This window comes from Sinocyclocheilus anshuiensis, unplaced genomic scaffold, assembly GCF_001515605.1.
Source record: "Sinocyclocheilus anshuiensis isolate Anshui unplaced genomic scaffold, SAMN03320099.WGS_v1.1 scaffold952, whole genome shotgun sequence".
In the NCBI taxonomy this organism is placed as follows: Eukaryota; Metazoa; Chordata; class Actinopteri; order Cypriniformes; family Cyprinidae; genus Sinocyclocheilus; species Sinocyclocheilus anshuiensis.
The window spans coordinates 799014-810348 of NW_015552656.1; the positions used below are offsets into that span (position 1 = coordinate 799014).

General features: G+C 35.6%; 3 protein-coding genes across 4 annotated transcripts in view; 1 reads left to right on the forward strand and 2 right to left on the reverse strand.

The window, feature by feature from the left end:
• Positions 1-1111, reverse strand: part of katnal2 (katanin p60 subunit A-like 2) — an 8747-nt gene extending 7636 nt beyond the window's left edge. The window contains exons 1-3 of one of the 2 annotated variants that reach the window (XM_016458871.1): positions 1021-1111; positions 383-453; positions 106-272 (exon numbers count right to left, since the gene is read on the reverse strand). In XM_016458871.1, the coding sequence (XP_016314357.1) occupies positions 106-272; positions 383-453; positions 1021-1071 (289 nt within the window). In that variant the 5' untranslated portion in view covers positions 1072-1111. Of the gene's footprint in view, positions 1-105; positions 273-382; positions 454-1020 lie in introns of those variants that run through there. The other variant, XM_016458870.1, reaches the window with a different exon arrangement.
• An 835-nt stretch (positions 1112-1946) lies between these two features.
• On the reverse strand, positions 1947-4872 carry LOC107667271 (sigma non-opioid intracellular receptor 1-like). The gene is made up of 3 exons (XM_016458901.1): positions 4766-4872; positions 2668-2760; positions 1947-2595 (listed from the first exon to the last, which is right to left on the reverse strand). Exons 1-3 carry the CDS (start codon positions 4848-4850, stop codon positions 2366-2368), a joined length of 408 nt encoding a protein of 135 aa, XP_016314387.1. The 5' UTR covers positions 4851-4872; the 3' UTR covers positions 1947-2365.
• A 648-nt stretch (positions 4873-5520) lies between these two features.
• Positions 5521-11335, forward strand: part of LOC107667272 (galactose-1-phosphate uridylyltransferase-like) — a 122684-nt gene continuing 116869 nt past the window's right edge. Inside the window, exons 1-4 of the mRNA XM_016458902.1 lie at positions 5521-5887; positions 6765-6934; positions 10801-10876; positions 11046-11094. Coding sequence (XP_016314388.1) covers positions 5851-5887; positions 6765-6934; positions 10801-10876; positions 11046-11094 — 332 coding nt within the window. The 5' untranslated portion in view covers positions 5521-5850. The remainder of the gene's footprint in view (positions 5888-6764; positions 6935-10800; positions 10877-11045; positions 11095-11335) is intronic.

Genomic DNA, 11335 nt, shown 5'->3' on the forward strand with positions numbered 1-11335 from the left:
AGAAATCAGGAAGGGGGCCAACACTTTTTCACACCACTGTAGATAATTAAAAGATAATACAACAATATTTATGAAGTTTCACAGAAGTTAGAAGTAAAATCTCACCTGGTTCTGTCAGTTTCTTTGTCAGTTTGGGATATTTCTGAAACTTTATTAAATAATAACTCTCATATTCCATAAGAACGGTCTCCAAGTCAACATTATCACACACCTCAAAACGGCATAAAGCAAAACTGCTTTCTTTCTCTAAGGCTTTAGCTGAATCCATATACCTGTGCAGTCGAAACATAAATGACTTTAGTGTATTTACACTCGTGTCTTTTCTTTAATTTAGAGTCATTTAATGTTCATGCCATTTTAATAAATGTTTGTAAGATCTCACCCCTCCTCCAGTAAATGATGATAAATCAAAACCAGCAAATTTCTCCTGCGCGTTTCTGTTCTTAGCTCCTCCTAAGAAAACAAATTCATAAAACGTTTATTTAAAATTGGATCAACAAACTAAATGTCGCGACTTTAATATGGTTACTTGCCGCAACTGTAGTACTAGTAGCCTATTTTACAGGGAATGTGTGTGAATATGAATTGTTACTCAAACGGATACATTTGAGCTGTAACAGATATTAGAATTGATGAATATTTGTAATAATCTCCACTGACTATCCGTTAGATGGCGCCAAATCTTACATTAATGCATTGACAGCATGACAGGTTGCTATGGCAACACAGCACTCAACGACTGTAAACACGCGCATTAGTAACTAACTAGCCATCTTGCTAATTGTGAAAAAAAAAAAATAAAAAAAAATAACAAAAATATCCGAAAGGCTATTTAAAACCGATAAAAAGGCACTCGACTTCATTCGTACTCCGCTTATCTCACAATGTTTATATATCTATATTTATACTCTTTCCTTTATACACGAATATTTGCTCAACACACTGCAGTTTATCGCGTGAAATCATCGAGAACAAAGTTTAACACGAAAGCTACAACAACAGCTTGACTTCAGCACTCACCGCCTCTCTGGCCTGATTAGCAGTCCTTATGGCTTGATAAGAGCGATCCATGCTAATATGAACACACACACACACACACACACACAGCAGCGGGCTGAAATGAATGAGCCATGAGCGCGAGCGCTGTGTGTGATACTGCCGCTGATCACCAGCAGCAGGAAAAACTACATATGCATTATAGGATTATAATATGCAAAATTACATACACTACCGGTCAAAACATTTGGAATAATGCTCACAAAGGCTGCATATATTTAATAAAATATCCAGTACAATTTGTATTTTTATTTATTTATTAAAAATTGTATTATTTATACTTATAATAACAGTTTTCTATTTGAATATATATGTTAAAATGTAATTTATTTCTGTGATAAAAGCTGAATTTTCAGCATCATTACTCCAGTCTTCTGTCACATGATCCTTCAGAAATCATTTGGCACTCGGTTATTATGAATTATTATTGATGCTGAATTATTATTAATAATAATAATAATAATAAAAAAAAAAAACACTTGGTCAGAGCCTTCAGTGAGCAGCAAAAGGCAACTCTGCTGACATAACATTTTTGTGGAAACCATGGTATATAACATTACATTACTCACCCCAAACGTTTGAATTGTATTGTTTCCACAAACATATTAAGTATAGCAAAAACATTTGAACACTGATGATAATAACAAAATGCTTCTTGAGCAGCAAATTCAGTATGTAAAAAAAATAATAATAATAATAACAAACAAACAAAAACTGTCAATTGATTGTAAATGTCAATAAAATAATTAATAAACATCAACTCTTTGTACATTATGGAAAATAATTCTGTTTTTTTTTGTCACATTCCTTATTTGACAGATACATAATAGAAATCAAACAAACAAAAAAATCATTTCTAAATAACTTGATTCTAAATAAAAGACGTATTCAACAATACTAATTAATAGGTTTATTCTGGAGCGACTGCAGGCTGAACAGGAGACAGATTTGAACAATGTATCTTATGAAAAATAAAGCAACAATTAATATTCACAGTATATTAAAGGTGCAGAGTGTGATCTGGAAATACAGAAAGCTACCTTTTGATTGTTTTATCCATACCTCGTAATAAGCGTTTCTGGACAGTATCGAGCTTGGTATCTACCCAAACAGTGTGTTGACCAAAAATGTGTTTCACCTTTAGAAAAGACATTTGATCAACTCTTTGTACAGTACGGAAAATGAAACTAAAAGTAAGTACATTAAGTGCTTTCCATACATCCAGTTCAACAAGTCGTCGGCTCTCCATTAGCAAACGACCAGCTGATGTTGTGGGCAGTTATCAGAATAACACAGCGACGTGTGTGTTTCAGAGGACGCCGGAGTCAGTGAGGAAAGTGCTGGCCTCCAGGATCATACTCTTCACATAAACACGTACAGTATAAAACAGTGTTAGAAAGTCCTGGGTGCTGAAGACGGTGTCGGCCAGAGAGAAGCCCAGCGTGGAGGGAATGAATCCTCGGCCGTACTCCACCATCCATGTCCCGGCGCTCCACTGCACTGACGTGGCCTCTCCCACCGCATGCACGATAGTGTCTCCTGCCACAACAAACACAGGCTTCACACCACTGTTAGACTCAAGTGTGTGGTGGAGACGTGTGGTGGTTGTACCTGGATAGTAAGTCTCGCTTTTAGTGCTTCCTTCTTTCCATTGCCTGAACGTTCCAGAAATGATGGTGTCTGATATTTCTGCCCAGTAACGACCTGAAGGAGACGCAAATATGAAAAGAAAAACAGCCGTATTTGGTGTCATTGCTGCACACATATGATGTGGGGAAAAATGTATGTATGTATGTGTTATTTATACATTTATTCACTTTTTAAATAAATAAATCAGTTAGACACACCTCTGAATAAAACCGTTGTCTATTTGCATTAAAAACAGTACAATCCAATAAAATATGTTTCACGGTCATTTTAGTTTGGCAGGTAAGGCATGATGGTGGTTCTTCACCTTTTAATAAATATCCAAGTGTAAGTCTTGTATGACCTAAAAGACACCTTGTAAAAACAACTTGGTCTTACCTAGATTTAAAATTAGTAAAAAAAAAAAAAAAATGCTTACACTAGGATTTGTTTTATTTAACTTATTTTCATGACATTTATCCCATTCCATCTGCCACATGTCATTAATATAATTTATCACAATAATTCATATATGTGACCCTGGAGCACAAAACCAGTCTTAAGTAGCACAGGTATACATTGTATGGGTCAAAATTATTGATTTTTCTTCAATGCCAAAAATCATGAGGATATTAAGTAAAGATCATGTTCCATGAAGATATTTTGTAAATTTCCTACCTTAAATATATAAAAACTTAATTTTTGATTAGTAATATGCATTGCTAAGAACTTCATTTGGACAACTTTAAAGGCGATTTTCTCAATATTTCAAATAAGATTCCAGATGTTCAAATAGTTGTATCTCGGCCAAATATTGTCCTATCCTAACAAACCCTACATCAATGGAAAGCTTATTTATTCAGCTTGATGTAAAAAAAAAAATTACCCTTATGACTGGTTTTGTGGTCCAGGGTCACAACTAATTAAAATTAGAACAATGCTATTTTAGTATTATTTATACACCATTATAGTTTTTGTTAAGATTTTGAAATAGCCTTATTTATATTTGTAGTCATTTAATCATTATTTATATAAGCCATTTATATTTTTTAGTTTTCACTTTAATTTTAGTTCACATTTATTTATTTTTTTAAATTAGCTTTTGGATTTTAATATTTCTATGCACCTTTATTTTACTTCAGTTGAACTTTTAGTTATTTAAACTTAATTTACGCATACTTATTTTCAATCAGCAGCACAGGCAACATTTGTAATTTTCGTTTACATTTTTTAAGCATATGTTTTTCATCTAATATTAATATTTTATAGATTGATTTCAAATAACACATACAATTTAACCAGTCAATAAATTACTACAATTAAAAAAAAGAAAGAAAATGAACTACAAACACAGTTTTATAGTCCTAGTCATTTTAGTAATAATACTTCAACTTCAACTTATTTTATTTTAGTTAGAAGCCAAGGCAAAACACCACCTCCACCACCCAAAAAATTCATAAAAATTGGGAATACAGAAAATTTGCCATATTTTATGCCTATTAAGATTGTGACATTATTTAATCTCAAAATGCTTATTTTTGTAATTCATATTGATGTTTTTTTTTTTTGCAATTCCCATTATTACTAATAGTGATTCCCATTAGATTATCAATACAGTATTTATTACAGCATTTGTTTAAAGGGGTCATATGATGCAATTTCAGTTTTTCCTTTCTCTTTGGAGTGTTACAAGCTCTTGGTGCATAAAGAAGATCTGTAAAGTTACAAAGACTAAAGTCTCAAATCCAAAGAGATATTCTTCTGACTCACAGCCTGTAAGTACGTTTTTTTATATTCAAAGAATTTGCCACTGATGATTCAAACGCGAGTTTTGAGCAGTGTAGAGTAGGGCTTGTTGTTTGTCACATTATATACAAATTTATATTCTAAATAATATTGCTATACACAATTGTTTTCATTTATTATTATTCTGCAACAAGTTAATTAGAATTTAGTGCTTAATTAAAAAATAATGTTGCAGTGCAAAAAGTCATATGATCCTATAGTAGTCTTTATTTCAGATTTTTTATTCCTTTCTTTTATTTTTGAGGACACACATGCCCTGGAGATGTTCTTGACCCACCTGAATGTCCGCCCGTGTCCACGGCCGTCCCGAACAGCAGCACATACTCTGTGAGAGAGGCGTGCAGCAGACACATGGAGCCCATCCAGCCGCCCGCATTCACACACACACACACAGCTTAGACATCTAGTTTTACTTGGTTTAGACATCTAGCAGACAAGTGACAAGTTAGGAAGAGTCATTACTGGACTGTTATGTTATTAGATGTGGTATTTGCTCAAAATATACTTTAAACAACTCTTTTAGATAGACAATATGAGCATCTGAATACAGCTTTGTGTTGCTAGGAAGTGTATATTCGCAATATATATATATTAAGAATAAGAATATAGAAACCAATTACTGCAACAGATATGACTTCTGAATAGAAACAGGTTGTGTGTGTTCACTCACCTGCATACTGTCTGGCTAACTTGGCAACATCTTCTTTTGTAAACACATATTGTTTATTTGCCATCCAATATCTTATAAACTGAACTGTCAACACCAGAAACCCGAGAACCACCACCGTTTTTAGAATAGTTCTTATTACAGACATCGTAATCCGGGCACAAACGACTGTTTAAAAGTAAAGTAGATTGCAAAAGACATTAAACATACTTCATTCAGACACACAGCATTGCACACATGAAAGGCGACGGGCGATGACGCGGGGGGACGTCACACCGGTGGCAACCAATCGGCTGCCACAAACGGCGAGTTCTAGGCCAATGAAATCGCTCAGGGCGCTACACGGAAGCAGGCGGCGCGGCGGTGCATCTTTATCATCAATAAGCCTCCAAAATACGCAACATACACAAAGCGGCTTTTATCGATACAGCGAGACATATCGAATAAATGAATGTATTTACGTATGTGGTATTATTTTTGTTCTCGGGGAGCTTGTAAACAGTGCCAGCACTGTTCGGTTTATTCATCTTTAGAAGCCACACAGTGCGTTTTATTTGCGCAGCACTGTTCGCTTGAGGATACTTAGGAGGGCGATCAATTGAAAACTTGAAACTCTAGAAAGAAACAATCAAAACAACCCGTAACAGGTGATCGGATATATTTCGTAACCACAGGGGATTTTATTAAGCAGTAAGATGGACAGTATCAGTAAACCCACGTTTGATCCTAAAGGTGAGGGATGTTTTTACATGTTGACACTTGTGCATATTTATGTTCTAAGCTTTTTTAACTGTGCGTGATTCACGGATAAATCTAGATGCCATGTAATGACCTCTTTTTGTTATTGCTCCTGTGGCTTGAATCCACTGAAAATAGTATACTTGATAGATGAGTCACGTGACGGCTGGCTGTGACGCGAAGCGGATCATGTGATTCATCTATCGGTGCGAAGTCCGAGTCATTTTATAGAATCGGTTCGTTTGGACAGTTTATGTGTATGAACCGGTTCAAACGGTTCAAACTCATGTTAGTAGTTAGGCATAACACTTCGCGGAATTTTAGGTGTCGTTTCTAAGTAAAATACATTTTAGATGTATTTTTATACATGCTATTGTTTATCACAATGCTTTAAAATTAGTATAGGTTGCTTGGAATTTTATGATAGTTATGTTCAGTGCTGGGGAAAGTTACTTTTAAAAGTAATGCATTACAATATTGCGTTACTCCATAAAATATGGGGACAGGAGAGCTGTCAGTCAATAAATTGGAGAAAAAAAGTAACTGGCGTTACTTATTTGAAAAAGTAACTCAGATATTCTCTTGTAAATTAAAAAGTAATGCGTTACTTTACTAGTTACTTGAAAAAAGTAATCTGATTACGTAACTCGCGTTACTTGTAATGCGTTACCCCCAACACTGGTTATGTTTGTTTAAACTGTCAAATTGTCCTGTGAGATTCATTAATTTACAAGCGCTTTGCGAAATCTACTCGTTCAAAAGATTATTCGTTTGTGACTCAGTGACTCAGAAATTAACATACTTTACAGAGTGGCAAAGTTCTGCCTGTCCTTTCAAATCAAATCTCAGATTATTCTTGAATTTGTTTCAGAGCACCAGCATCTAAGGTACAATCCCCTGCGGGACTCCTGGGTTCTGGTCTCGGCTCATCGGATGAAGCGTCCGTGGAAAGGACAGGTGGAGAAACCTCCAGAGGACAACACCCCACGGCATGACCCAAACAACCCCCTCTGTCCCGGCAGCGTGAGAGCTCATGGAGAGGTGAGCAAAACAGCTTTTCCGACTGAATGTTGCCGAGGTGTCATTACAAGAAGTGAGACACAAAACTGAAATGAAAAAAAAAAAAAAAAATTCTGAACGTTATTGCTTTGGTATAAAGCCATCTCAGTTTAGAGATATATCTTTTAGAGCCCGACCGATATGGGTTTTTTGGGGCCAATACCGATATTAGGGAGTAAAAAAAGTCTGATATCGATATATCAGCCGATATTCTTTGTGTATATTATAGTACAGTACCAGTCAAAAGTTTGGACACTTTCCCATTCGAGGGTCCAAACATTTGACTGGTACTATATATAGAATACAGTATATACTGTACATAAACATAATATATATACATAAACATTTTTTGCAATGATCACTCAAATGTGGTGATCAAACACTTATAATGACGTAACAAAGATACGTAATGGAGGCACGGCATTTAACAATTTAACAAACTTTATTATCCATAGTCTGACATCAGTGCACTGAACAGTAAAGTTGAAGTTTATTCAACTTTAATTCAATTCAATTCAATTCCATTCAACTTTATTCCTTTGAAGTTTATTTCACTTCGGAACATTCATTCACAGATTTGCGCTACTGTCTTCACACACAGACGAAACTTACTAGAGAAGTGTGTGACAGTGTTCACGGTGTGTGTGTGCACTTTGGATGGGATAAATGCAGATGCTGATTCCAAATCCAAATATGACTTGTGATTCACCGCGGCGTTATGGAGATATGGCCGTTCAAAGTTTCAATGGTTTTCCAAGCTTTAAAGCATTTAATCCAGGTCGCTAGTAGCAAACAATAGAGCTACTAGCCAATAAGTGCTGGACAAACTAAGTAATTACACCATTTCAAGCATTTTATCTGCGTTATATGTTCTGTAAAAAAAAAATTCATATCGGTGGCATATTCGCCGATACCGATATATCGACGACAGGCTCATATCGGCCGATAATATCGGCAAAACGATATATCGCTCTAAATTATCTTTATCTGTATACAGTGGTGGCCAAACTTATTAGAACACTAGTATTTTCACCAGCTAAACAAATATTTTAAGCCATTTATTTCTATCTTTTCCTGTAGTGTGTCAGTAGGAAATATCAGTTTACATTTCCAAACATTCATATAGCCATTAATTGTAATAATCCAGTGAGATTTTTGTCTGCAAACAGCCAGTGCTCCACACAGAGATCTGACCTGATCAGCATCCAGTCTGTCTGAGATTACATGAAGAAACACAACAAACTGAGACAGACTCAATCCAGAAGATCTGTCTCCAAGATGCTTCAAGAGACCGTACTGCAAAGCTACAGTACTGTTCAAAGTTAAAGGCACTTGTGTAAAAATGCTGTAAAATGAGGATGCTGTCAAAAATAACGTAATAGATTTTCTTTATCAATTAGCTTCTATTAACTAAATTAAATCAACATTTGGTGACCATCCTTTGCGTTTAAAGCAGCGTTTGCCCTCGGTGCACTTGCGCATAGTTTTTCAGGTAGCTTTGCAGACACAGTTCTTCTGGATTGAGTCTGTCTCAGTTTGTTGTGTTTCTTCATGTAATCTCAGACAGACTGATGCTGATCAGATCAGATCAGATCTCTGTGTGGAGCACTGGCTGTTGGCAGACTCCTTGTGCAATAATAATATGCAAATCAGCATATTAGAATGATTTCTGAAGAATCATGTGACACTGAAGACTGGAGGAATGATGCTGAAAACTCAGCTTTGATCACAGATATAAATTACGTTTTACAATATATTAATTTTGTCATTTTACATTGTAAGAATATTTCACATAATTAATGTTTTTTTTTCTTCTTTTTGATCAAATAAATGCAGCCTTGTCAAAGCCTTGCAATGTCATAGAGACTTCTTTCAAAAAAAGCATTACAAATCTTAATGTATATTTAACACTGGTGCAATGTCTTGCCCCATATAGGCTTCCACTGTAGAAAACAGTTAATGTGATTTTTGACTCCCTAAATCTTGTCTAAGGAATAATGCTGCTATTAGGCTACTATTTCTAGTTGCCTAATGTTATGTGTCCTATTTTTTTTTCAAATCACCTTTGTCATTTAACATGTGATAAGACCCCGTGGTGTCCCAGGATATCGATGCGGTCCTACATATTAACATGCACTGATGTCAGTAGAGCTTGGCGTTTTGGACCCAGATTGAACCTAGAATATTCCTGTAAAACAAAATAAAGACTTTCATTTAGTTAAATTCATTGAGGGGAAGAATATATTCTTAATTTTTTTGTACTGCAGTGCCATTTCCGATCCATTTACATGCGCTATTTTCAAGTATCAAGTTATCAGATTGTAGTTAAATGGTCCATTTACAGGATTTTAAACATTCATGAGCTTATAGTTATAAGCTGTTGACACCTCTGGCTCAGCCTGCAGCATTATGGGAGCTTTTTTTACGAACACGGATGAAACCGTCTTCTCTGTGGAAAGCGATGCGTCTGCGTTTTGTGACTGTTTTTCAGGTAGCTTTGCAGACACAGTTCTTCTGGATTGAGTCTGTCTCAGTTTGTTGTGTTTCTTCATGTAATCTCAGACAGACTGATGCTGATCAGATCAGATCAGATCTCTGTGTGGAGCACTGGCTGTTGGCAGACTCCTTGTGCAATAATAATATGCAAATCAGCATATTAGAATGATTTCTGAAGAATCATGTGACACTGAAGACTGGAGGAATGATGCTGAAAACTCAGCTTTGATCACAGATATAAATTACGTTTTACAATATATTAATTTTGTCATTTTACATTGTAAGAATATTTCACATAATTAATGTTTTTTTTTCTTCTTTTTGATCAAATAAATGCAGCCTTGTCAAAGCCTTGCAATGTCATAGAGACTTCTTTCAAAAAAAGCATTACAAATCTTAATGTATATTTAACACTGGTGCAATGTCTTGCCCCATATAGGCTTCCACTGTAGAAAACAGTTAATGTGATTTTTGACTCCCTAAATCTTGTCTAAGGAATAATGCTGCTATTAGGCTACTATTTCTAGTTGCCTAATGTTATGTGTCCTATTTTTTTTTCAAATCACCTTTGTCATTTAACATGTGATAAGACCCCGTGGTGTCCCAGGATATCGATGCGGTCCTACATATTAACATGCACTGATGTCAGTAGAGCTTGGCGTTTTGGACCCAGATTGAACCTAGAATATTCCTGTAAAACAAAATAAAGACTTTCATTTAGTTAAATTCATTGAGGGGAAGAATATATTCTTAATTTTTTTGTACTGCAGTGCCATTTCCGATCCATTTACATGCGCTATTTTCAAGTATCAAGTTATCAGATTGTAGTTAAACGGTCCATTTACAGGATTTTAAACATTCATGAGCTTATAGTTATAAGCTGTTGACACCTCTGGCTCAGCCTGCAGCATTATGGGAGCTTTTTTTACGAACACGGATGAAACCGTCTTCTCTGTGGAAAGCGATGCGTCTGCGTTTTGTGACTAAGCAGAAAAATACGGTGATATCCTTTCCTTCAACGTACATCTGCCCGTGTGAGTTATACAGCGATGAATATTCAGTGGCACAGTTTATTTAAGCCTGACAAATGTTCTTGGCTGACTCTCTCATTCCTGGACATTATTATTTAATGATTAATTAAATACAGAAAGTTGCCAGGCTACTTTACATTCAGACAAGATGTTGAACATGCACTGTTGATCTCACCTTTTCACGTTGTTCAGATATACGTTTGGCTGGAAGCAGCTTGTCTAGTCAGATATTATGTCAACCTGAGGAAGAGCAAACTGAAAGAAAGAGAGCGCTCAGGGATGTTTTCTCCATATTTCATATTTTCCTCCATTTTATTGCAGGTGAATCCTGAGTATGACAGCACGTTCATGTTTGACAATGATTTCCCTGCTCTCCAGCCTGACGCTCCAGATCCCGGTATGATCTACCGTCCCATTCAGTCCCATTAGTCTCACTTCAGAGTCATACCTGTTGCTAACTTCCTGCAGAGTTTAACTGTAAAACTTTTAATGTGCAATTATGATCTGTATGTTAGTGAAGCATTTCATTACAATGTTTTAATAATTTGTATTATTACTGGTTCTAGGATCAGATCATCATCCACTTTTCCAAAGCAAAGCAGCCAGAGGTGTTTGGTGAGAACAGTTTATTTCTAAAATTACTAACTAGTACTGCTGGCATTACTATTAACAACAAAACCCTTAAGTCTAAATATTCAGATTTGGCATGTATCTCATTGTGCACTGTTTTTCAGAGTTGAATGATTTTATAAATTGTGTGACTTGTTAAAGAGAGGTGTGCGGTTACTTTTCTAAAACAGCTATGATAATGGCAGCCACAAGGGGGTCTAGAAAGACGACTCTAAAGTCGTCCACA

Bases quoted from the DNA above. Each gene is read 5' to 3' on its own strand.
- LOC107667271 (XM_016458901.1), bottom strand. From the start codon at position 4,850: ATGGGCTCCATGTGTCTGCTGCACGCCTCTCTCACAGAGTATGTGCTG. The intron at 2,761-4,765 runs GTGGGTCAAGAA...CGTCTCCTTCAG, and splicing joins GGACACGGGCGGACATTCAG to GTCGTTACTGGGCAGAAATA. The intron at 2,596-2,667 runs GTACAACCACCA...TTGTTGTGGCAG, and splicing joins AAGCGAGACTTACTATCCAG to GAGACACTATCGTGCATGCG.